Source organism: Grus americana, chromosome 6, assembly GCF_028858705.1.
Source record: "Grus americana isolate bGruAme1 chromosome 6, bGruAme1.mat, whole genome shotgun sequence".
In the NCBI taxonomy this organism is placed as follows: domain Eukaryota; kingdom Metazoa; phylum Chordata; class Aves; order Gruiformes; family Gruidae; genus Grus; species Grus americana.
The window spans coordinates 18,527,838-18,552,579 of NC_072857.1; the positions used below are offsets into that span (position 1 = coordinate 18,527,838).

A 24,742-nucleotide genomic window follows, 5' to 3' on the forward strand; every position below is an offset into this window, starting at 1 on the left:
TTGAAGACAGGAAGGTGACCAGGAGACAAAATTCTTCAGTTCATCACCCATCTGAAGTTTGGTGATAGGGGCTTTTTGCAACATTTTTTTTCCTGAAGCGGATGATGTGGCACTCTCAGAATGAAATTTTCCAATCTATAATGTGTGGATATTCCCTCTGCTTGGAAACGTGTGGCTTGTATCAACCTCAGCAAGATTTAAGTAACGACAAGGGTTTGTGTGTTCTGGTACCAAATTTCAGTACCAAACAAATCAGTTTACTACTACGTTTGTCTGTTAGCTTGAAAATATTTACCAGTAAGTTTAAGAGATGGTTTATAGTGTCTTCTCTTTTAAAGGTACAAACAGAAACAAAGAAGTATGTGGTTTAAAGCTACAGAGTGTTTCCCCTATGTGTCTGATGCTTCTGAAAATCCGGAAAAAACCACCAAGCCCATTTCATGGGATGCTGCTGTGTTAAGCACACAGCCTGACTGGGTCTTTCCACCTTTCATTTCCTGAAGCCACGTTGGTGGGGAATGCCCTTGACAGCGTGAACGCCAGCTGCCCATACTGATTGGAGACTGATTTAATTAACTCCAATCCCAAAGGTTTTAAATTTATCTAGCAGTGTGTTAAATTGCTCTTGCCATCCTTCCTTGCCCTTGAGCTCTTCCTGCTTGTCCAGTCTGGTGCTGTAACAAATTAATCTCACGTGGCAGTGCACGCTGTGCAAATGGCAAAAGGCTGGGCACACGCTTTGTTGTAATGGTATCAAATCACCAGTGATATCTTCATTGCCTTCTTTCCGCAGCCCCATTCTGGAGGCCTTTGGAAATGCCAAGACAGTTTATAACAACAACTCCAGCCGCTTTGGCAAGTTCATCCAGCTGCACTTCTCTCAACATGGACACATCCAGGGAGGACGAGTAACTGACTGTATCCTTTTCTTCAGTGGACCAGAAATGGATGGAGTGACTAAAGATGAGGAGGAGCTCAGAGTGGGTCAGGAAATCCCTCATCACAGTTTCTCAAAGCCAGTTTATAACTGTGGGCAAATTTGCAACTTAAAGAGGGAAGAGTGTTTGATTTGTAGCTCTGCAGCACCTAACTCTGGAAACCTTCTGTCTAAGTACTACATTAGGTAGGGACATCGTTTCACTTTTCACTTTGGCAGTCACAATACTTGATACTTAAATCTCTAGAATTTGCTGCCTGGGAAGATCCCTCATGTTGATTGCATCCCGGTTTTCCCAGAATATTGTTCCCTTATGTTAGCTCTGCCAATGAATTAATGATTTAGAAAAGTGACACCAAGCTAAGAATCAATATATTCTGCACAACATTTGGATGCAGAGGACCAATTATGACTCCCTGTTTTGGGCTGCCCATTCCAGTGAACCTTGGAACCCTAATCAGAGAATCATAGAATACCTCAAGTTGGAAGGGACACATAAGGATCATCGAGTCCAACTCCCCGCTCCTCGCAGGACTCCCTAAAACTAAATCATATGACTAAGAGCATCATCCAGATACTCCTTGAACTCTGACAGTCTTGGTGGTCTGACCACTTCCCTGGGGAGCCTGTTCCAGTGACAACAAGGACAGGGATGACTGGATATAGTTGAATTATGTTGTGCCGTGACCACTTCCTTCCCCGTGTACCCATGTACCCCTCTCCCAAAGGCTTTGACATATCTTTTGTCTACATGAGGCAGCTGCGCTGACTACATTTCTTGATGTTCAGAGCTGCTGATGACTGCAAACCACACCAATTTCCACTGGAGTAGCAGCCAGATGAATTTACTACTGTTGTAAATAACAGGCTTGGATTGTTTAGTCTCCGCTCTTTGTGCTGTTGGTAGATTAAAGATAGTGGTCTCTTGCAGAAGCAATGAGAACTGATGCAAGACTTGCTGTGTGCAATACAGACTTTCAGATGAGAGTGGCCTGTCTAATCTTTCTAGGTGTCCCTATTGTGGCTCATCCTTTGTTAGGTTACCTCACCATTGTGAAAGTCCTATGCTCTATCTGACCCTGCCCTTTTAAATATCTCTTTGGCACATAATACCTCCTTGGACGAGGAGTAGTGAGGAGGATCCAAGGTGATGTTTGAGACTGCTCTTTTCCAGTTTCCAAGGTGTCAGTTATTTAATGATTTGTTGCATGTTACAGGGTTCATCCCAGTGTGTCTAAAAGATTCTTTGCCAGTTGTCAGGAGATCTGTGCATATGCCATTTGAATGTTTTCTCCTTAACATGCTGTTCAGATTTACTGGAAAAGGTAGGTATTGTCTCTGCTGGGTGAGCCCTCTCCTCATGTTATGCTGGGGCAGTGCCAGATCTCCTGGATGATGCTGCCTCTGTCACAGCACATAGCTATTAACTCTTTAGGTGTTACTACTGCAACTGTCCCAACTGAGGAAGAGGATGGTGGAGGAACAATGTTTGTTCTGTATTTATCAGAGCCTGTTCTCCTGTCTTTGATAAACCACTATGCATTACAGAGAGACTCCAAGAAAAAGGTGTTTACCAAGGGGAAAGAGAGAGAGAACAAGTACCTGGAGACTCAGTTCCATAGAGAGGAATATGGGGGTACTAACTCCAAATGCAGATATCTCTGCTCTGATGTACTTTACTGTGAACTCAGGAACTCACTGAGGAGCAGGGCCAGAACTGACAAGGTTCGGTTTGTCCATGCGTGCAGTCTCTGAGTTCAGAGAAGTCTGTACATGCTTAGTTGCACAGCCACACATGACAAGATCTTCATGTAGAGCTTATTTAGATAACACCATCACTAAACTGGAAGAAGTCCTTCTTGTGCATTGGCCCTGGAGATTTACCTGTATCCTGGTCCTTTCATTGCCTTTGCAAACACAAGTGCGATCTCTTTCTACTGGCTACTTTTGTATTCTTTGTTTCAGAACAGAGTGGTACACCAGAACCCTGGAGAGAGGAATTACCACATCTTTTATGCTCTGCTAGCTGGTGTGAGCGGGGAGGAGAAAGGTAATTTCATTTTCTGGGATATGGCTCTGTCCTCTTTCCAGTCCAGCATGTGAAGCAGGTGTAAGTCAACTAGAGCATGGATATTTCAGGTACTTGATATATAACTTTTTCTTGAAGGCCATATAGTGATTTCTTGGGAAACAGAAAGGGGAGTTGTGAGAAGGAGGTTGAGGATGACAGAAATGCTATATGAGAAAAGATGCTTCAGGCATTCTGAGCTGGAGGGAAAAGTCTGTGAAAAGTGAAGGGAAAAAATGAAACTGGCTAGAGGCAAAGGAAGGGTAAAGAGTCTTGATTCAGATGCTGATGGGAGCTGTTCAAGGAGTTCAAAGGTTGGGCTGACAGACATCTACAACAAACCTTCAGTACAGGTAATAGGAGAGATAAGAATTAGAAAGACCAGTGATGTAGTGGCAGGACTAGAGTCAAAGCATGCCAGGTATCTGAACAAAGGGTTTATAGCCCTGTACATGGGGAAGGGGAGAGGTGCGTCTGGAAGAGGGCATGCAAAGAAAGCTGCAGGCTGTGGAAGAATCCTCTTTGTAGCGCAGCACCCCCTGAACAATGTTTGTGTGCACTTGCCCTGGGCACTGCTGAGCACTGATGGTCTTGCTGAAGAGGTCAGACAGGCGGGCAGGAACATGTTATAGTTGCACTTTAGTTTTGAGAGACTGGCAAATTTCTTTATGCCTTTGTTCTGTGTGTGTTAGAATAATCAGATGGAAGAATTGGGCCTGACACAGACTGGAAGGAAGTAGGGCTTCAGTTTTAAGGAGTTCATGCAGGAATGACCATGTGGGTCAATTCAGAGATCCATGTGAAGCCAAGGGAAACAGTGGGGACCATGGTTATCAGCAAGTACTTGGGGAAAGCATACAAACCAGATTATTCTCTTCAGCAGAACTCTGCTGTTCTTCCCCATCTCCCTTTCCAAGCAGGCTGCTTCACTTCCCCCATCCGTAATGTGTTTCTGTCTCTTGAGCATCCTTATCTCCTTTCTCTGTAGATCTTTTCGTTCTCCTCTATCCTTTTCAAAATGGGGAATCATAACTGCAGATAGTATTTAAGATGTGGTTGTGCTACAGATATGTACAGAGATCTAATTCTGGTTTTATGTTTAGTTCTGTGTTCTTTCTAAAACTGAAGGAACCGAATTGAGTTCAGTTTTTGACTGCTGCTCAGCACTGAGATGATGTCTTCAAAAATCTTACTGTGACTCTCTGAACTCTGGCTCAAGTGGTGATACCTAATTTAGAAGTCATTAATGTATGTGCATAGTTAAGACTATTTTTCTGTAAAATTTGAGATTGAATTTCATCTTATATTTGGGGTTTTTTTCCCCTGAGTCAATTCAGTATTGAAATATTCTTCTGCAACTCTGCAGTTTGGGATCTGACTGTTCTAAATCATTTTGCATACCATCCACAAGCTTTGTTACTGCACACCCTCCTCTTCCCCTTCCTCAGTGTGTTCACTGTCTAGGTGTGGCTTTTGAGGGATATGGAATCTATTGAGGTGAACTCTCCCTATGGTAAACATACACACTGGTTTTGGGGACCAAGATCATAGAATGAAAAGGCTGATTGCTAAATACGTTATTGTCTTTCTCCTCTTTTTCATCTGTTGCAGAGAGCCTTTCCCTCTCTGAGCCAGAGACTTACCGGTACTTGAACCAGTCTGGTTGTGTGACTGATGAGAACTTGAATGACGTAGAGATGTTCAGTAAGGTTATGGTGAGTCCTGCCCTAACTTCTCCTGAACTTCTAGGCACAATCTTGTGGGCTAAATGTGCTGCAGGGTCTAGATCTCACAGGCAGAATTTATTTGCACTAAGCCAAAATTTGGTGTTCAAAGAGTCTGAAACTCAACTCTACCTGCTTATGGTAAAAACAAGGCTCAAAGAGTGTTTTTAGTGTACAGAAATGGGGGATTTTGGGAAACAGTCCAGGATGAATAATAATTTAGAATGATGGAGACTTTGGGGAGCATGAACCCCACCTCCCACCCCATAATGGTTCCTGGGAGCCCCTCTAGATGGCCTGATGCAGGAAACCTCACACTGACCATTAGAAGGGGAACAATTTCATCTGAAGGTAGTGTTCTCCAGAAATGTTCTGGCAAAGTTGTATCACCTGTGCAAATGGCATACTCTGAAATACCACACAGATTTCAATAGATATCTGTAACTTTACCAGAGGTTATGGGTTTAGCACGATGAATATGCAATTCATGTTTTGTTTGACAAGTGGTTATCAGCCTGAGGGCTTTAATAATGTAGGTGAAACCAGATAGGCAAGGTGAGAGGGATCAGCTTAGGATTTAAATAGCTCCTGTTTAGGTGTGATTTAAGGGAAAGAAATGTCTCCTGTACAGCAGAGGTTTCAGTGGCGACATAGCGTTTATACTTCAGCTGAGGAGAGGCCTGGAGGAAAGAAGGGAACTAGAACCCTGACAGGGCGAATGCATGAAAACTAGGTCCTACCTCTCAAAGTCAATTTATGCCCAAGAACCCTACATCACTTGCATGCACTATATGCACACATGATGACTATAATTCTGACTTTTACATCTTCTGTGGACATGGGTGTGGTGGTTGCATTGTACTGTGGCTGTACGTACAGCCAACATTAGCTGTATGGTTTTGCATAGACTGCCATGAAGGTGGTGGACTTCAGCACTGAAGAAATCAGAGACATCTTCAAACTTCTTTCTGGCACACTTCATCTGGGAAACGTTGAATTCATGACAGCTGGAGGGGCCCAGGTTACAACGAAAGCCGGTAAGTGGGACCCTAGCGACTTGGTAGACCACGCAAAGCCCCACAAGGCCCCCAACAAAGCTCATTCCGTTGTCCTTTCTCCCTCTGCTATGCTGGTCTGCAGTGCCTTTGCCAGCAGATTCCCTGCAGTTTAACCCTGCAAAAGCATTGCCACGGGATGCGTGGCTCCAGAGTACCAGTATGATTTAGTTGCGCTGTGGCCCTGTGATCCGTTTGTTCTCCTGGATACTCTTAGACTGAGTCCAGTCTCACAGTTTCTCATATGCGTTGAAAGAGCAGGAAGAAATAGGAACAGGGAGGAGTTTGAGATAAAAGGAGCCTGTTACAGACTTTCCCACATCTTCCTTTGAAGCATCTGCTAGTGTGTGCTCTGTTACAGCTGAGCTCCAATCTGAGCTGGTCTGATAAAGCGAATCCCTAAACAGACAGAAGCAATAAATATATATCACAAGTGCTTCAAGTCTTAAGTTAATTGCCTGTCTTCTTGACATCCAAGTTTAGCAATCCCATGCTCAGAGTGCACTATTGTGCCTTTAGGAAAACACATCTTCTCATTCAATAAATATTTTGCTGGTGCTGAGCTTTACGCAGTGCTTTGCTCTTCCTGTTGTCAGCAGGAAGGCTGGCTTGTATGAGTGGCCCGTAACGGGTGCTGGCCCTGCCTCAGACTGGATATGTGAGCTTACAGCTTTGGGTATACAAAGAGAATTAAGTAAAGGGAGTGCGTTTTGTGCTGGGGCTTAGTCTCTTGCCTTATCCCTGGGATTTCCTCACTGAGCTGCAGAATACGTATCCCTCATGAGTGATGGGGATCCGTGCAGGAGAAAAAAGTGCGTCCTCTTTTGTTATTAGTGCTGAACATTGCCAGTGACCTCCTGGGCTTAGACGCCTTCCAGCTTTCTGAAGTACTGACGCAGAGGTCCATGATTCTGCGTGGGGAAGAGATCAGCTCCCCTCTCACTGTGGAGCAGGTAAGTGTCCAAGTGTCTACTACTTCTGCATTTCCAGGCCCTCTGCCTCCCTCTTGTATCATCCATTCAGGTTTAGGGATTCCTCTTACACCCTCTAGGTGCTCAGCTGTGTCCTCGAGTATTTTGCCCTTACTGGTAGTTCAGGTCCCAGTGTTGCCTCTGCTTTTTAGGCTTTACAGAGGAGTTCATCAAATGGCAATGCACAATACGGGCTTTAAGTCACTTTCACTCACCAGGAATCGGTCATGCTTGTGTCATGCAGAAGGTACATCAGATGCTTTGTGGTAATTGCATGTGTGCATGCTTTTACCTTGCAGAACTCCCAGGTTACGCTGCATTTACTGGAAGATAAAAGCTTACACACAGTTACCACGAAACATCCGACAGATGGTATGTTTTTACCCCACAGCAGCTTCTTTGTGTATCCATACAACAGCAAAGGAGGACCAAATAAACTGATATGTAGTTCTCATGTTCTGAACCTGTACCGTGTGCTGGAGCCAGTCCTGCTTATCTATTACATTTCTCTGGTTTGTGACAGCGTTGTGCCTACTAACTTTAACTTGTGGTGTTGCTGATCACTTGAGGGCACTCTTGGTGTTTTGGGTCTATGCGCTGTAGAAAATCTTCTGTCATTAAGAAAATGCAAAACACTGGGAAACAAGGAATAATATTACTAGGATGGAATAAGCATTGTGTTATAGCAAAATGAACATCTGTAATGGAAATCTTGTGCTGGCACGGAGTGCAGAGGGTTATCAATCCAACCCCTACGTTAGCAGAGAAACCAGAATTAGTAGGCTCTCTCTGACGGATGTCTGTCTAACTTTTCTTCAGATTTCCCATTTCACAGCCTCTTTAAGTAGTATCCTGCTCTAGCTCCAGTGGAGTCTGGAGCTGAAAAGATTTTCCTCATATTTAGATTACCTTTGACATCCCAACTGTCCACCTTACAAGCTTCCACTTCTGTGAAGTTTTTCATGTGGTGTTCTCTTTTCTAAGCTAAACAATCCAGTTGCTTCAAAGTTTCCTTGTAAGTAATTTTCTAAATCTCTTCTTCTTCTGTCACTGTTTTCCCACGTCTTTCAAGAAGTGGAGTGCCTATAACTGGACACCTTATTCAAGCTGAAGTCTCAGCAGTGTTTATTTCAGCAGAGTAGACGTTTCTTGCTGCTAATACACCTGCTGATTTAGCACAAACCAAGCTTTGCCTTTCAGAAATGGTATCTTTTTTCATAGTCTGTGACCTTTCTTTGCAATGAAATTGTGTGACAATTATTTTTCAACCTATAGTCTGTAGTAGATATCCTCAGTATCCAGTACCACAATTCCTCTTGTCAGCTGTCTGTCCTAAACAAGCTACACCTTTCTATATGAGTGCACAAGAATGGATAACAAATAATGCCAGAGACAATCCATGCAGCCCAGAGCAACGGTGCACAGTTGTATGATTGACTAGAGTCTCCCCGAACAGAGCTTTCCCCGACTGTATAGCTATTCCTGACATTGGCGCATGTTGGACCCCACACTTACTGCTTGAAGCCCAGTGAAGTACTAAGGCTGCAAAAAAATTGTTACGGCAAGTGGATGCTGCTCCTGAGCTGCCTTCACTAGGTGAGCCTGTTGCACTGAACACTGCGCCTGTAAAGACTGTTCCCGCCTGAGCCCTCATGCGCTGTGCCCACCTATTTCCACTCGTCGTTGCGGGAACGCATTGATAGAGCTGCCGGGGATTTCTCATTGTGCAACGAGCTCATTGCCCATCTGAGCTTTGACATTTCAGTGGACTGAATGGATGAACTGGCCTGAAGGCGGGCAAAGCTGGGAGGATGAAAGGAGCCTTTGAGCCTCTCATTTGAGCCATACTGTGGGGAGAGCAGCTTTGCTTACAGCTGGATGGGGAGGTCCTGTTCCTGGAAAATGAGTCCAACTTACTGTGTAGCCACAGACACTACAGAGGCATGGCCCTGAGGGCATTCTCAGTCCCAACTAATAAGACAGACCATCTGATGGAGAGAAGAAATACCCAGAAGAGGAGTGTGTGCCCATGCTCTGAAATGTTGTCTGTGAAGAAGGGAGGTTGCTGTGTGTCCTAGGCTTTGGGCTGCTGGAGAGGAGATACTACCCAGGAAAAGAAAGGAAGAGAAAACCAGTGACATTGGGTAAAAAGGATGATCTTGCAGACTGGGCCTCAAGAGCTTGCTGAGAGGGGCTGGGAGGATTCAGTGGCAGTTGGCCTGCGCCAGTAGCAAAGCAGAACAGGAAAGGTCACGTTATTCAGGCTTGCAAAGCTGAAGAGGATGAGGGTGCATTTAGAAGATCTCTGTCATTGCTGGTCAGGCCTACTGAAGGAATTACCCTGGTGTCACAGGCGAGACAGATTAAACAACCTGTAACTGATGTAGATGCTGCGGTTTATTTATGAAATGATAAGATTATAGCTTTTATCCTACTTGATTATTTCACATACTTCCTCACTCACCCCTCAGCATTATGTTCATTAGATGTCAACTTTTTTTCCCAGTAGGGAGATTGCTGCTTGTCCAGGAGGGTCAGGCAGAAAGTTTTGTGGGTTCATGTTGTATAGCTCCTTGCAGTTACCAGTCTCAGGAACTACCAGCCAAAGTCCTTGGGCATACCCAGACATTTGTCTCCACGTGTCTCTGATCTCCAGGATCTTTCCCCACTTCCAGTATCTTTCTTCCAGTCAAGAGCTTTGCTGCCTTCTTTTCTGGCACCTTTTTCTACTCTCTGGGATCATGTCTTCTGTATGGGAACACTTATTTTTGGCCTCCTCTTCTTTCCCGAACCCTAAGCCTTGGTTTCCCAGTCTAAATAGTGCAGAAGGACAACATGTGATCAGCCTCGTCTGTCTCATGTCTCTCTATTCATTGGAGGATTTGGGGTGTGCCACTTTTGTTTAGCCCAAGTGTTACCAAAACTTACAACCAGCTGATTCCTGTTACAGCTATCAAGTAGCAGGCTTTTGCTTGAGATTTCAGAAGTTGAATTTCGGACATTCATCCACACACTTACATACACCCAATCATCTACTGCCTGCTACTGATCACAATTTAAGGGGGTTTTTTCCACCTCTGACACTTGGTTATGTAACTGCATGGGATGTTGGGTCAGCTCCAGAAAGGTCTCTCAACCCATAGTCTTCTGGGGCATGTGTCCTGGCTGTTGGCCGGCCTACCCTGGCTTCCAGTAAGATAATGCTGTTTGCGGGAAAGTTTTGGAGAAGGTATTTTTAAGGCTAACTTGGTGACAGAATACTCTATGAAATCCTGCCCTACCAGTTTTTGAAAAACTGAGCGGACACCCATTTGACAGCTCTACTAGGAGTACTGAACTGAGATACCTTGCCTGTCACTGCAAATGTTGGCTCAGGTGATACAAATGACACTTGTGGTCTTAGTCAAGAGTTATTTTGCCACTTTTTGTGCCCCAGCACTTGTTCCAAAAGATGTCAGTGATATTGCTACTTCCTTCAGCCTCTCAAGTTCAGTTACCCAAAGGTGATACATGGTACATCTGTGTGTGGCTGGGCTATTTGCAAACTTGGATGTTGACCTGTACATATAAATACTGCACCATGCACAACCAGTACAGAGGCTGAGACATCTGAAGAGGAGCAGAGGAACCTGAAATCCCATAGAGATTCGTGGTGCCCCTTATGCCTTTCCTTCTCCTGTGACTCATTTTTTCCTCTCTGCATTTATAGGCAGCTGACTCCAGGGACTCCCTCTCTATGGCACTGTATTCCCAGTGTTTTTCATGGCTCATTAGCAAGATTAATACGAAGATCAAAGGCAAGGAAAACTTTAAGTCTGTGGGCATCCTGGATATCTTTGGCTTCGAGAACTTTCAGGTCAGGATTTTGTCTTTTGAAGTGTGGGTTGGTTTTGGAGATGTCAGTGCACATAGGAAGGAATTTTGGTAGGTTTCTATCCTGTTTAGGTTAGCATAGGGTATTCTGGGATTTCTCCACTACCACTTCCCTCTGGGAGCAGCAAGGTATATTTAGCTGCCCATTTCTGCCACCTGTATTGATGTTCAAGGTCTGGTTTGTGGCACAGACCCTAAGCAGATGTGCTGTGATAGGTAATACTGAATGTTTGACTTGTATACAAATTAAATGTCCAACTCCTGCATGCACATTGTTTGTTTACATCTGTTTTGCCTTGTGTTGAGAATCCTGTGTGTAATGGTCCTGACTGCAACTGATGAGGGATGTATGTTGAGCAGCCATTAGTGACTGCTCAGATATTTCACAGAAGAGAAAGCCCAGTGACCGAACACTTAGGGAATTATATTTCTTTCTTCCTAAGAGGACGAGAAATGTGATAGTCTTTAGCATTGTTTACTACCATTTAGGCCTACTGAATTAACCTTGCATGAGCTACAAAAGCTGTTCTCCTAGTGGGCTTCCCCATACTGTCCTCCTCATGTCCGTGTGACACCCCTTGCCTCTATGATCTCTGGCTTTATCCCAGGCCTGGCACCTTCCTCATCACTGTTGTAGATTCTTTTAGAGCCCAGAGACAAGAATGTTAAGTTTTATAATCTTTGTTTCTTCTTACAGGTGAATCGTTTTGAGCAGTTTAACATTAACTATGCAAATGAGAAACTCCAGGAATATTTCAACAAACACATCTTCTCCTTGGAGCAGCTGGAGTACAACAGGTGACAAATGGAGGCCGTGGCCCCCTGTTACTTTCATGGGTGGTAGAATGGAGGACATCTTTCCTCCACTGTGCTGTCCAGTCCCTACTGCTAAGGCCGGAGAGGCAGCTGGGCCTTAGTGCAACCCCGACTGTGGATGTGTCTCTGTAAGCACTGTCCACATGCTTCAGCAGCATAGGTCGCTTGTCTCCAAGCAAAAGCTTTCTCCCTTGTAGTATTTAGAAAGTCCAGATTCCCTTCTGTCTCTCAGTTGAATGGGAAGATTTTGGGCTTTAACCCATCAGAACCCATGGTCACTGGCCTTATTACTGACTTGAGTAATGATTTACCTAAGGTAGTGGTGGTGTTATGCAGGTGGAATCTTGGTGTGCAAAAAGTCCCTAAACATAAATGGATAGATATCTGACAGCTCTTTCTGTCCTAGAGATTCCTATGCTGTGAAAAGGGCTCTTTTCCTCAGCAAGGAGATTTAAATTAGGAAGTTTCCTGAGCTTAAAGAGCATGGGACCTTCTGCACAGCTGTTTCTCTTCTGTAGGATTCATATTGGATTGTATTTTGTGAAGTACCTGGGATGTTCTAGAGTATTTCTGCTTCTAGAGAAGGCTGCTAGACAAATACTTCAGTTCTTGCTCTGAAACAGAAGCCTTTATGTTTGTGAATGAAGCAATTGAATAGGGTCAGTGGGGGCAACTGAGAGCAGACTTGTAAAGGGAGACAGTTGAATAGGCAATTCATGAAATTCTAAAGATTGCAAAACTGCAAGGCTATTTATGCACTCACTTCTCAGGCCAGTTCCACCATTGCAGGAAGCTTGTGTTAAGAATGGTATCAGCGTGACAAAAGATTTTTTTCCGGATGATTACATAGGAGTTTAAGTTCTGTGGCTGAACTTTGGAAAGAATAAGAAAATTTTATTACTGACTACTCATCAAGTTATTCTAGGGTGATGTGATGAAAGCTCATCTTTCACAGTATCAGCTCTGCTTCCTCAGGTTTAGTAAGTAGCTCCGTGTATTTCATCATTTGATTAGACAAGAAGTCTGTGGCAGTAGAGACAACTTGATTCATTTATGATTTGATTTGTTTCAGAAAACTCTGCTCCCTTCAATTCTGGAAGGACTTCTTGCTCTTAGAAAGAATCCAAGGGGTCTTTTTGTAACCATGTGTGGCCTCTCTCTCACCCATTGTTGCAAAAATCTGAAATGCTGTGAACTGATATTTTTTTGTCATTAAGTGGATAAGGTATTCTGTTTCCTGTGGGGGATAGATAGTTCTTTACATTCTTCAGTACTTGGGGGTATTGATTGATGAGAAGCTCAACATGAGCCGGCAGTGTGCGCTTGCAGCCCAGAAAGCCAACCGTGTCCTGGGCTGCATCAAGAGAGGCGTGACCAGCAGGTCGAGGGAGGTGATTCTGCCCCTCTACTCCACTCTTGTGAGACCCCACCTGGAGTACTGCGTCCAGCTCTGGGGGCCCCAGTACAGGAGAGACATTGAGCTGTTGGAGAGAGTCCAGAGGAGGCCACAAAGCTGACTGGAGGGATGGAGCACCTCTCCTATGAGGACAGGCTGAGAGAGTTGGGATTGTTCAGCCTGGAGAAAAGGCGGCTCCAGGGAGATCTAATTGCGGCTTACCAGTACCTGAAGGGGTCTACAGGAAAGCTGGTGAGGGACTGTTTATCAGGGAGTGTAGTGACAGGACAAGGGGTAATGGGTTTAAGCTGAAGGAGGGTCGATTTGGATTAGATATTAGAAATAAATTCTTTACAGTTAGAGTGGTGAGGCACTGGAACAGGTTGCCCAAAGGGGTTGTGGATGTCCCATCCCTGGAAGTGTTTAAGACCAGGTTGGATGAGGCTTTGGGCAATGTGGTCTAGTGGAGGGTGTCCCTGCCTGCAGCAGGAGGGTTGGAACTAGATGATCTTTGAGGTCCCTTCCAACCCAAACCATTCTACGATTCTATGATTCAGAAATTATTCCAGTTGTTTGCTTCCAATTGTTGCCCGCAGGTTTCTGAATGCTTTGAACTTGAAAGTATGAAGCCTACGCTGAACGGTTTGCAGACAGCAACTTCACTATCTTCAAAATGTTAGCCTTCACCTGAAAGGTGTCTGTATCAGAATGTCAATAAGTAGCTTCACTCATTGCCTGTAGTCTTCCTTGGGTTCCTGAGCAAGAGTGATTCCCAGCCTTCTCTGAATTCTGAAAACAGAAACGGCCTGTATTATGGGAGTATAAGAAGGTGGTAAGAGGGGACCACATTCAGCACAGATTTGCAGAATTTCAAGGATGATTTTCAAAGCACGCTTGTTGCACTGTTGTACCTACATCAGCTCCCATTCTGAAAGGTGCAGGGCCACCCTGTAGGTCCCCTGCATGCCAGGCCAAAGCTTATCTGTGTCATCCTCTTCAAAACTCTCTCTGAAAAGTTGCTCCTGTCTCTTCTGGTAGACCTATGAACTGTGGTTCAGTCTTCTGTCAGTTGCGCTTCAGGCCTGCTTTCCACATTGGTGGATCAGTAATTGACTTTTGAAGCTGTAGCAAACTGTCCATCATCACCACCACTTGGGCTGATGCTCATCACTCCTGAAAGAGGAACTGAGAGCAACTACGATTTCTTAGTGCTTGGTGTGGAATTTGTTCAATGAGCACGAGCATCAGTCTCAGTCACTGGGATGGATAAGAAAGGCTGTCTCCTACTTCCATCTCCTTGTGTTAGCAGTGCATTGTGTCCCCTATTCTTTTTTCTCAGCCATGGCAAAGCCTAATTCCTGCAAATCGTTTTGAGTCCTGGGACAGCTGCCATGCTCAGCTACTTCTGTTCTCCTGCACCTCAGGGCATTGGATCTTGCATTTCACATCTTTGTTCTGTTTGTTCTTGACTGTCAGGGAAGGGATAAACTGGGAAGCCATTGACTGGATGGATAATGCAGAATGCCTGGACCTCATCGAGAAGGTGAGCAGTTACCTGTGACACTCTCCAGGGATGACAATGGGGACGGCTGATTGTCTTGAGACCTTCCCCGGGGTTTCCTGGTTTTAAAAACAGGTAGTTGCTTAGATCCTCTTCCCATCGTGACCTGGCAAAAGTATGAGCTGTTTCTAGCTATAGTCCTGGCTCAAGAAAGCAGATCTCTGTTCATTGTTGAGAGCAAGCTTAGGGAGGGTGTCATAGTTTTAGTCAGGGAGCAGTGTTTAAGTAAAACCTTAATGTGAATTTTTTATAAATAATCTCCACTTACGTTCTGCTTGCTGAATCCATTGACTGGCCAGAATTCTGCTTTCAGCTCGAGCTTTGCTGGGTATAACTCAGGGGTTATTGCTCAATGTGTTGTCCAGATCTCCAGTTCTTGGCTTGGTGCTGTGTAGTTAGAGCTTTTGCTGATTGTAAAAGCCCGTTTCTTGTTTGGCTGTAGAAACTGGGTCTCCTGGCTTTGGTAAATGAAGAGAGTCGATTCCCCAAAGGCACAGACAACACCCTTCTGGAAAAACTTCACAGCCAGCATATGGTAAGTAAGAAAATAACCCGGCAGGCAAATGATCAGTATGTTAGCCCCATCAGCATTTCAAAACTGAAAGTGAAGGTTTTGTTGATGTAAAATACGTGCTTTGTGCAGGAAATTTAAAATGCCTTAGGCCCGAACCTGCAAGTGTTTAATAAGGCTGCACTGAACAAAAGTAATATGTGAAGAAACCTGCAAATGGTCTCTTGTGCACATAGAGAGGGGGACTGTGCCTTCCACAGGCTGTGGGTAGAGGAGATATGAACTTGTAGCATGGGATGGAGGTCAGGTTCTGCTGGTCTGCAACAGGACACGAGACAGCACCCCAGGCACAGGATACGGCTGCACAGTGTGCATGGGTTTCTCCTGCCAGCTGACTCATAGGAGTCTGCTCCAGAGCACGTCAAATCTCTGTCTCCTGGGGCTGGGGACAGCTTTTGCCTCATGACTTTTAATGAAAGCTCTCTTATTGTTCCTAATTAATTGAATTCTTTCCTCCTCTTGTATTCTGGACACAGGAGTAGAAGGGCTTTTTCATGCAGGTCAGAAAGTTATCCTGGGGACACAGAACCCACAATGAGATCACTGTAGCAATATCTTACCCTGTCTCTGGTACAGCCAACGCTGTGTTCTTCTTAATAGCAAATAGACTGAAAACAAAGCAAATTAAACCCTGTAGCATGGACTTATGGAATAATTTACTACTTTAGCAAGAATATTGTCAGCTAATATGTTTCCTAATCCTCTAATTCAGGCTTTGTCCAAACCTGAAAACATACAAATTTGTATCCTTTATCCGACTTTTTTTTTTAAATTGGCATAGATACAGATATTCTCATTTTTCATATTTGCATCTAACTCTGCTAGTAATACTCATGACTACAAATTGGATACAATAGCAATGACTTCTAGTTGGCTGCTTACGCATAGTTTTGTGGAAATATTTTCTTTCTTTAGGCTTAAACTGATGCCTTCAATCTAGTCTGCTGTGGCTTTCCCTTGTATTAGAGGTCAAGGTATATGAGAATGCCTGATTTACCTTTTTTATTGTTGTTGGTATTTTGTTAACTTTTAATATAGAACTTATGAATATTTTTAATGAACTGTCCCAGCCTCTCCGGTTTGTCTCCAAATGGAGAAATTTCAAAGCTCCTCTTTCTTTCTGCTGTTTCTGAATTCCTCTACATCTTTTCTCTATTCTTTTCTGAGATAAATAATCAGACCAGAATGCAGTTCCCTTGGTAAGAAGGTACCTATGGTTTATTGTACAGCAGCATGAGACTGTCAGTATTATTTTGCATCCCTTTATGCCCCACAACATTTTGGTTGCTATTTTTGGTGATTTCTGTGCATTGAGTAGCCTTTTCATTAAGCTGTTCATAGTGTCACCTCTGTCTGCTCTGAGAGGATAGCAGTTAATGTGGAACCCTAGGGAGCTTACGAGAGATGGAAGAGGCTGAGGAGTTGGAGTACAGGGAGGAATGATGAAGTAGATAGTGCTCTAGGGTTAGCATTTTTTTGAAGGTGAAAGTGTTTTTTGTACCAGTTAAAGTCTCTAGTGCTGGCTGGAAGAGCACTGGAAGGCATCCAGGCAGTGTTACTGGAAAGCCTCAAGGACCTTATAAGAGAACTAGCCCTCTTCTCTGTGTTTTCTGTGGATTGCAATAGGCTTAAGGAGGAAAAACAGAGCTGAGATTTAAGAGAATATGACCTCTGATACAGCTGGGAAGAGGAGCAACAGGGGAGATGGGAGAAGGAACCAGAAGTGATGTAGGCATGCATGAAATACAAGGGCTTGGTAGAGAGGGAGAGAAGAGGAGGGTGCCAATCCACAAGAGAGAGTCAGTAGCAGTCAGGTTTGGAGTGGAAGAAAGGGAAGTTTCTGGCTGGAAAAAGATGACTTGATTAGGGAAAGGGAAGAGCAAAGAAATGGGGTCAGTATGAAAAGGAAAAAAGGCAATGAAAAAGTTTTCAATAGCACTAACAACTTATCAGGGTCAGAAGCCATCCTCCCAATAGTGCTAAGAGAACTTGAAGATGAAAGAGCTGAATTACTGACAGTATTGTGCAACATCTTATTTAAAATTTTCTTAGTGCTTGTATCTGAGAAGGTGGGAAATTATTTTAATTTTTAGAAAGTATTCTAGGAAATCGTAGGCCTGTAATCCTTATTTCACACTATTGGGCAAATTCACGGAATGTAAATGGTCAGTTACCTCAATGGAGGGAGGCCAGTAAGATTCCGTCTCATACGAGCACTGAGGTGGCAGTTTTTTGATGGTTCACAGGGCAAGGCTGGACTTTGAAGGGCCTTATGAGACTGATTGGGTTGTAAAATGACGATAAAAAGCAGTGCAGATAAATGTAAAATGGTGTGCCTGAAGGAAAACAGTCCCAGTTTCACATTTGAAATGATGGGCCCTGAGCTGATTGCTGCTCCTCAGGAGCAAGACTCGAGGCTGTGATGGATAGTTCCATGGAGGCATCAGCACAGTGCTCAGTAGTAGTAAAAAAGCCAGATCAAGTATTAGAAATTCCTAGGAAATAAACAGAATAAAATCAGAAAACGTTGTTATGGCACTGTATAATGCAAGCATCACCTGCACTTTGAAGAGTCTACAGCACTGGGCCCTTCCACTCAGGAAGGAGTTGTTAGATCTGGTAAACAATAGGTCTGGGACAGCTTCAGTGTTATGGAAAACTGTGTTGAAGGCACCCTGCAGTGTGGAGAAAAGATGAGTTAGAGGAGATGTGATGGGTTTAAAAGTCACACAAGGCCCAAAGATGACAAATGGCACTAATGGGAGCCAGGCTTAAAACCAAGCAGCTGTAGTTCCCTGTGCGGCTCCCTGGGAAAGGACGCTCTGGATGCAGGAAGCCTGCAGGAGTTCAGGTGTGGAATGGGCAAGTATTTTAAAGAGAAATCCACTTGTGGTTACTAGTTAGGCAGAACTCATGAAAATAATTGGAGTTTGAGAGAGTAATAGCATGAAAGTGTCATTTACTTGCCTTGTTCTTACTCTACCATACATAGCCACTGCTGGAGGCAGAATACTCAGCTGGATGGACCATTGGTCTCAAGCAGCATGGGCTGTTCTTACATAGCTAACGGTTTTCATAGAACAAAGAAAGGAGGGAAAAAATGAGAGAATAGAACAGCTAGTAAGAGAAAGGAAAAATGAATATTGAAAAAGGGGAAGAGAGGTGCAAAGAAAGGTGAAATATAGAAGGTAGGAGAATGATATTTTTCCTTTGACAAAGAAAAGAAGTGTAGGTGTTCTGCAAAGCTGCCATTTGCCCTGCATCCTGATCCTGTGTCCTGCACCACACGGTTTGTGTGGAGCCCAGCCTCCTCAGGTGTCAGACACGCAAGAATTAACATTTCATCCATGGCATGCCTGCCCAACCTTGATTCTGCAAGCCCTTGCTCACATAAGGAATGCCTTGAAGGGCTGGACTTTTCCATCTTATTGTAGTAATGTATTTGTAGCTGTAGGTAACTGGAGCAGATGTGGTCAGGCTCTGCAACAGCTGAGGTCCTTGCCCATCCAAGCATTGTCATAGTCATGGCAGAGTTCCTGACTGAGCTGCTTTATTCTTACATTGGCATTATAGGAAGACTTTTTTTTACTTTCATTTCAGAGCAACCACTACTATGTGAAGCCTCGGGTAACAGACCATCAGTTTGGCATAAGACATTATGCCGGGGAGGTAGGTGTTCATGGTGTATCCATGACATGCTTACACTTTGGCTTGAGGTCCTGGATTTTAGATTCCAAAAATCAAGAATATCTCTCACAGCTGTGTGTTTCTGCACAGTTAGTGCCCCATACCAGAGTGGAGGGCATGTGATGGGCTTATAATAGCATGCCATTCTCCAGTACTATATTCTCCAGCTTGGATGTTTGAGTTTCTCAGGTAACTTTTGGTTTAGTGGATAAACTTCTCCTTAATTTTGTTATTCATGTTGTTCTTTCCTGGACATTCATGAACAGACAAAACCCAAAGGAAAATTTGCCTTTTGGTGAGAAGGAGAAATAGCTAAATACCTATTGTAAAAAGGAAAAGGTCTCCAAGCCTTCAAGACTAAATGCTGCTCTTTGTTGGGGAGAAACATGGAGCAGATGGAGGTGCGTCAAAGCAGAGCACCTGCACACTAAAGCAGGGCTAACCTCCTCCTAGAATCGTATCTGCTGAGCACTAGTGGCTGGGAGGCCAGGGCACTGGGTGGCATAGTTAGCATTTCCTGAAGCGAATGGCGTACCTCACGCCTTGCAGAGGATTTCCACACACACCCCCCACCCCAGGAAAATCTCTGCAGCTGTTTCACTTGGCTCCTGTTTTTGAGCCAATTGTTTTGTTTCTTTGGGGGTGGGGTGTGTTGGGGTTTTTTTAGGTTTTTTTTTTTTTTTTTTTTTTAATTGATGGCTAAAAGCCACTTTTGTGCCAGTAACTGCAGAGCACTGGAGCTCTTTGACCCTAAAAGTTTGGATCTTGGCACATGCCTGCAGAGTTACTGTGTAGCTCTGCTGGAGGTCTTGTACATTGGCATGTTAATGTAGAAGTGCTTATTGATTTGTACTGCACTGTTCTAGTGGGTCTGTCGGTGTTGCAGGTGCTCTACGATGTGAGAGGCTTTCTGGAGAAGAACAGAGACACCTTTCGAGATGACATTTTAAACATGCTGAAAGACAGCAGGTATGTCCCCCTTACGCTTGTGAGGAGGCCACATCTATTGAAGTAAGCCATGTAATAACCAAACCAAGGAAATATATATATTCATGTAATAACCAGGCCAAGGAAAGCAGTTGCTTTTGTCTGAGCATCAGGCATCATTCTTCATCATTCTTTGTGCTTAAGTGCCCTGGCAAAAGAAAGGAGAGCTGGAGAAGTCAGATGAGGCAGAGATTTAATCAGTATTCTTGTTGTCCCAGTTTTGAAAAGAGCTATAAAAGCATAACAGAAATGTCTCCAAGGCAATGCTGGTTTTCTCCCTCCTCCCTTCTCCCTTCCCTCTTCTTCCTCTTACCTCCCTGTCCCAACAATGGTAAATTTGCCCCAAATGAGTCAAGGCTCTTTGCCACGCTGTCAAATGCCAGCCTTTGTACAGAGGCTGCTTGTTTCCCAGCCTGCTTGTTAGTGGAGAGCTTCTGTCCCTATCCCGAGCCAGACCGAGCTGTCGCTGTGGAACCAGGCATGGCCCCTAATATTATATTGTAGTGCTGCAACATGACCCTAGAGAAATAATCTGACTTTGACCTTGAGCAAGGCCTGGAAGACAGAGGTAGGTCCTAGTAGGAGGAGAGAGGCATTTAATAGCATGGCGGCCATAGAAGTTTTTGAGTAGCAATTCTACCACATGCCTCTTACCACAGTCCATGTATTGCCTTTGGGCTCCAGCCCGATGAGACTGTTTCAGAATTGCATCTTCTCTGAAGCCTGTTGCAGAGTTTGCATTGTGAGCAGCCTTGAAACAACCTGAGGGAGCTGAGAGTCTGAGCTGCTTGTAGCTGCCTTACTGGGGCAGTGGCATCTGGGGAACATTTTACACAGGGCTTGAAGCCAGAATCTTGGTCATCATTGTCCAGCATAATAGAAGAACTCAGTTTTTTTCAACAATCCAGAAAGGGAAGTTCTGCTAGAAGCAGTCATAACAATGAACTGGCACAAGAAGTGCTGGAGAACTTTGTGCCATTTCGTAAGAACCAGCACCGCTATCTAAGGAGCGGCAAAACAGTGGAAGATTCCCCAGAGCTGACCTACACTGAGGGTAGCTCTAGAAGTCTTCTGGCCACAGAAGGGCTGTGGTTGCAATTGTGTGAGCATGTCATGGGTGCTAGCCAGGAGAGCTAGGTCACGAGTGGTGGGACAGCACACAGTCTAGCTGGAATACCTTCAAGGTAGTTTTGCCTGAGGGCATGTAGCTCGAGGGAGGTGTCCTAGCCAGTGCAGAATGGAGATCTTCCTTTGTGTAATATCCTGCTTGACAGTGTGGGATGGGGTTTCTGGCTTTGCAGCCGAGTGTGGTGTACAGGGCAGCCCGTGGGGTCTGGACAGACACGTGGAAAGTATTAATTTCCTCCCTGAAGTGCCCAGCTGAACTGCCTCCTGCAGCCACTCTGTGGCACAGCAGGAATAAAAATGAGGCGTTTCACACTGGGACAGGGGAGTAGCTGAGAATGAGAGCCATCTTCTCACAGGTGGTGGGTGTCTTGCATCTTCTTTTAATTCTTTTTAATTCTCCCTTAGGCTGGACTTCATCTATGACCTTTTTGAAAGAGTCTGCAGTCGTTGCAATGAAGAGACGCTGAAGATGGGCACCCAGAGGCGCAGACCGACTGTCAGTTCCCAGTTCAGGGTAGGATGTTTTCCAAGAGAGCAGCAGGCTTCTGGGGAGGAGCAGATGGGTAAAGCAAGGCCTGCAGCCAAGAGGAGTCATGTGTTTTGTGTCCAGCATTGAAAATGTGCAGGAATGTTATAGCACTAAAAAAAGACAGTGCCACTGCCCTAAGGATTTCTGTCTGGTGTAAAATACGAGATGTTAAGACTGAGCAGGGTGGCAGAGGAAAAGAATACTTTGCTAAGTGTATGAAGTTCTTGTTCTTTGATCTTTTGTGTTGGTTTGGTGTTTCAGCTATGTGTATGTGTCCTTTTAGGCCACATCTTTTACAGGTATAGTGGCAATTCCAATAAAACCTTATTGGGGGAACTTGCAAGTGTGAATCTGGGCCCCCTAGATTGTCTGCAAACCTTCTGTTAGTTTCACAGTTTGTTTCCTGTATTTAAAATTTGAGAGACTTGTAAAAATAACTCACATTGGCTATACAGCTCTGTATATGGCCACGTAAGCAGCGTTAGAGTAAACTAACTATGTGGGTATGTTCTGGACAGGAAGGAATCTCCTGAGTTATTGGGTTTTGGTAGGCAGAGTAGGACATTAGGAATGGGAGGGCTGCATGAAGACCCTATTGCATCAAACGTAGCCCCTTTCCCTCCTGTAGTGACTGATCCTTTGGATTTTGTCTTGCTGCTTTTTAGGATTCTCTCCATTCCCTGATGGCCACGCTTAGTACTTCCAACCCATTCTTCATCCGCTGCATCAAACCAAATACAGAAAAGGCAAGTCTGTCTTTCAGCAAAATGTCTGCATGCGACACAGGCCTCCATGAGCACTCACTTGCACAAACACCTGACAGGGTGCCTCTGTCAGGGTCCAGACTGAGGATAAGAGCGGTTGCCCCACACCTTCCCGTTTTCCTTCTAGTTGTTTTATAGTTGAGGAAAAATACACCCTCCTCCTGGTAATCAGATGAAAAGATTGCATGCTAAGTATGATATGATATAGCCATTCCCATCTCTTTCTGTGCTTATGAAGCCTGGAAGATGAATCAGGCTTGTGCAGAGCCCAGAGCTGTGGTAGAAGCAGCAATCGCTCCTGTTCCTGGTGCCTGTAGACAATTTGTTCTGGAATGCAGGGTTGTGCAGTAGGAAGTGTCTCCCGCAGATCCCTGGCTCTGAGGCAGAGGAGGTGGATGCCTCATGAGCAAGTCACAGTGTTTAGAGACAGGCTGGCTCTCGCTTGTATTGTGAACTGTGACAGGAGAATATGCTGCTAACTAGATTGGGTGGGGAGCTCTGAACCCATCGTTTTCTTTGTGTGTTTGGAAGCTGCGTATGATATGGCAGAGGAAAGCCTGTTGGGGGTTTTACGCCAGAAAAGAATTCTGCAGTTTGGCTCCAGTTTGACTGGAGAGAGACTGCAAAGAGAACTGAGTCAGAGTTCTGCATTTTGTATGTGTTAGTGCATTATATCATTGCTTTATTGCCATGATCTGATTATGACGGCAGTCTGCAGACTGGTTTTTTCCAGGATCTGCCCAATTCCCTTTCATTCCTTCTTCTGCACCATGCAGTGTTCTGAGGTTGCTTTCCCCTTGACCCAAACTTCCCCATTTTCACCTGGCATGCCCAAATATGTGGGGCTGACTTTCTACAGAGAAACGGCTATACAGCCCATGACCCTTTGTGCTCAGAGATACAGTCCCTGTTCAAGTCAGCAAAGATGTAATACCAAGATCAACACTTACTCTGTCTCTCTTTGTTTTTGAATCTGGGATCATCACGTAGGCGCCGAACCTCTTCAATCCAGATGTGGTGCTAAATCAGCTCCGGTACTCAGGGATGCTGGAGACAGTGAAAGTTCGGAGAGCAGGTTTCCCTATACGCCGCCTTTTCCAAGACTTTCTCAGCAGGTAATTGCTGTGATTGTACCACATGCTGTAACTGTCCCAAGGTATACGATCCTATATGTCTGTTCCCTCTATAACTGCTGTTACTGATGTGATTCATTTGTGAGATGTTTTTCTAACCATGGCCTTATTGCCCATATCATAGTCTGATTTGAGAATCCTTTTGGAGACTTGCCTTTAGAGTAAAAGTCAGGATGGAAAAAGTAGCCAGAAAGTCCATTTTTAATTTTTTTTTTTCTGGCTTTGCCACAGATTTGCTTGTGTGATGCTGTGAAACTCAGCTGGTCATAATATGCAAAAAGAAAATATCATACTTAAAACCTTTAATCTGGCAGGCTGAAGCAAATTTTAATGGACAGTATAGTTGATGATTAATATTGGAAAGAGTGATTATTTCTTTTAATTTGCTACATCAAAAGGATTTCTTGAAGTTTAAGGCTAGAAAGGACCATTGAACATTGCTTCCTTTGTCTCTTGGAGCACTAAATGCCACCCCTATACTGAACAAAGTAACTTGTGTCCAATGAAAGCACGTGTTTCAGAAAGACAGTTGTTCTTTACTGAAAAATGCTGTTGAGTTTGTATTTTATTACTGGGATTGCAACAATAATTGCCAGTGTGGTAGGAACAGATAAAGGTTTGGGGGTGGAAATTTCCAAATTGGAAGGCAAACGTGAAGGAGGGAGGTCCCAGAGGAAGAAGGACTAATGGGAGGAGGATAATTAGAGTTAAAAGATTGGGGCGGGGGGGGGGGGGGCAGGTTACTGTCATACATAATCTCATGAGGTTTTGTTTGGTTCTTAGGTACAAGATGCTTGTGAAGGGGCCAGGTTTCTCAGACAACAGCAAAGCTGTATGTGCAGGCTTTCTTCAGACCTATGACAGCAGCAAGAAAGAATGGCAGTTGGGTAAAACCAAGGTACTTGAGCAGTGTGGGGCAGGGTATGGCTTTGTTCCAGCTGCAAGGGGACGCGATTGCGTCTGCTGAGATTCAGGCCAGTAGAAAAGGCAAAGTAATGATGGGCCTTTAAATACATTGGACTATGCCACTGACCTGTAGCATCTGAAATATTTCCCATATTATGTACCCAGAGATGTAGAAGGCTTTTTGATTTTGTCTTAACTCCTTCTCATTGACCAAGCCAGACCGATTTTGTTGTGTCTGATCCAGGGAGAACAAGCATGGGTGTCATTGTATGCAATCACGATGTGTGCCATTAACTCTTGCTTCTTATGCCAAGTATTTTGCTCTGCTTGACTAACTGAAATTCTTGCAGGAGGCAGTGAGCTGCTGCTTGGTATATATCGAAACTGGGGATTGGTAGTTAGATCACCAGATGTGTGACAGCCTTCTGCTGTGGAAGCTCAGCTGATGGTTTGTGCAGTTAGCCCAGATGCTAGCATATATTTTCTAAGAAAAGGCATCCAAATGCTTCTCCCCACTTGCATAATTCAGATTTTGCTTCTGTTTTGGTGAATGTTTAACACTTCTTTCTTGCCTGGTATAGTCTGGATTTTTTTTGGGGGGTGATGGTGGTGGTTGTTTTTTTCTCCAGACATCCA

The 24,742-nt window shown here is 44.4% G+C and overlaps 1 protein-coding gene across 1 annotated transcript in view; it reads left to right on the top strand.

Annotated features, from left to right (window-relative positions):
* Positions 1–24,742, top strand: part of LOC129208196 (unconventional myosin-X-like) — an 87,355-nt gene that overhangs the window by 19,266 nt on the left and 43,347 nt on the right. Inside the window, exons 6-21 of the mRNA XM_054830529.1 lie at positions 794–918; positions 2,249–2,262; positions 2,903–2,987; positions 4,617–4,720; positions 5,637–5,766; positions 6,619–6,737; positions 10,465–10,611; positions 11,326–11,426; positions 14,317–14,383; positions 14,844–14,936; positions 18,573–18,641; positions 19,546–19,628; positions 21,180–21,288; positions 21,969–22,049; positions 23,058–23,182; positions 23,984–24,098. Of these exons, the coding sequence (XP_054686504.1) occupies positions 794–918; positions 2,249–2,262; positions 2,903–2,987; positions 4,617–4,720; positions 5,637–5,766; positions 6,619–6,737; positions 10,465–10,611; positions 11,326–11,426; positions 14,317–14,383; positions 14,844–14,936; positions 18,573–18,641; positions 19,546–19,628; positions 21,180–21,288; positions 21,969–22,049; positions 23,058–23,182; positions 23,984–24,098 (1,567 nt within the window). The remainder of the gene's footprint in view (positions 1–793; positions 919–2,248; positions 2,263–2,902; positions 2,988–4,616; positions 4,721–5,636; positions 5,767–6,618; positions 6,738–10,464; positions 10,612–11,325; positions 11,427–14,316; positions 14,384–14,843; positions 14,937–18,572; positions 18,642–19,545; positions 19,629–21,179; positions 21,289–21,968; positions 22,050–23,057; positions 23,183–23,983; positions 24,099–24,742) is intronic.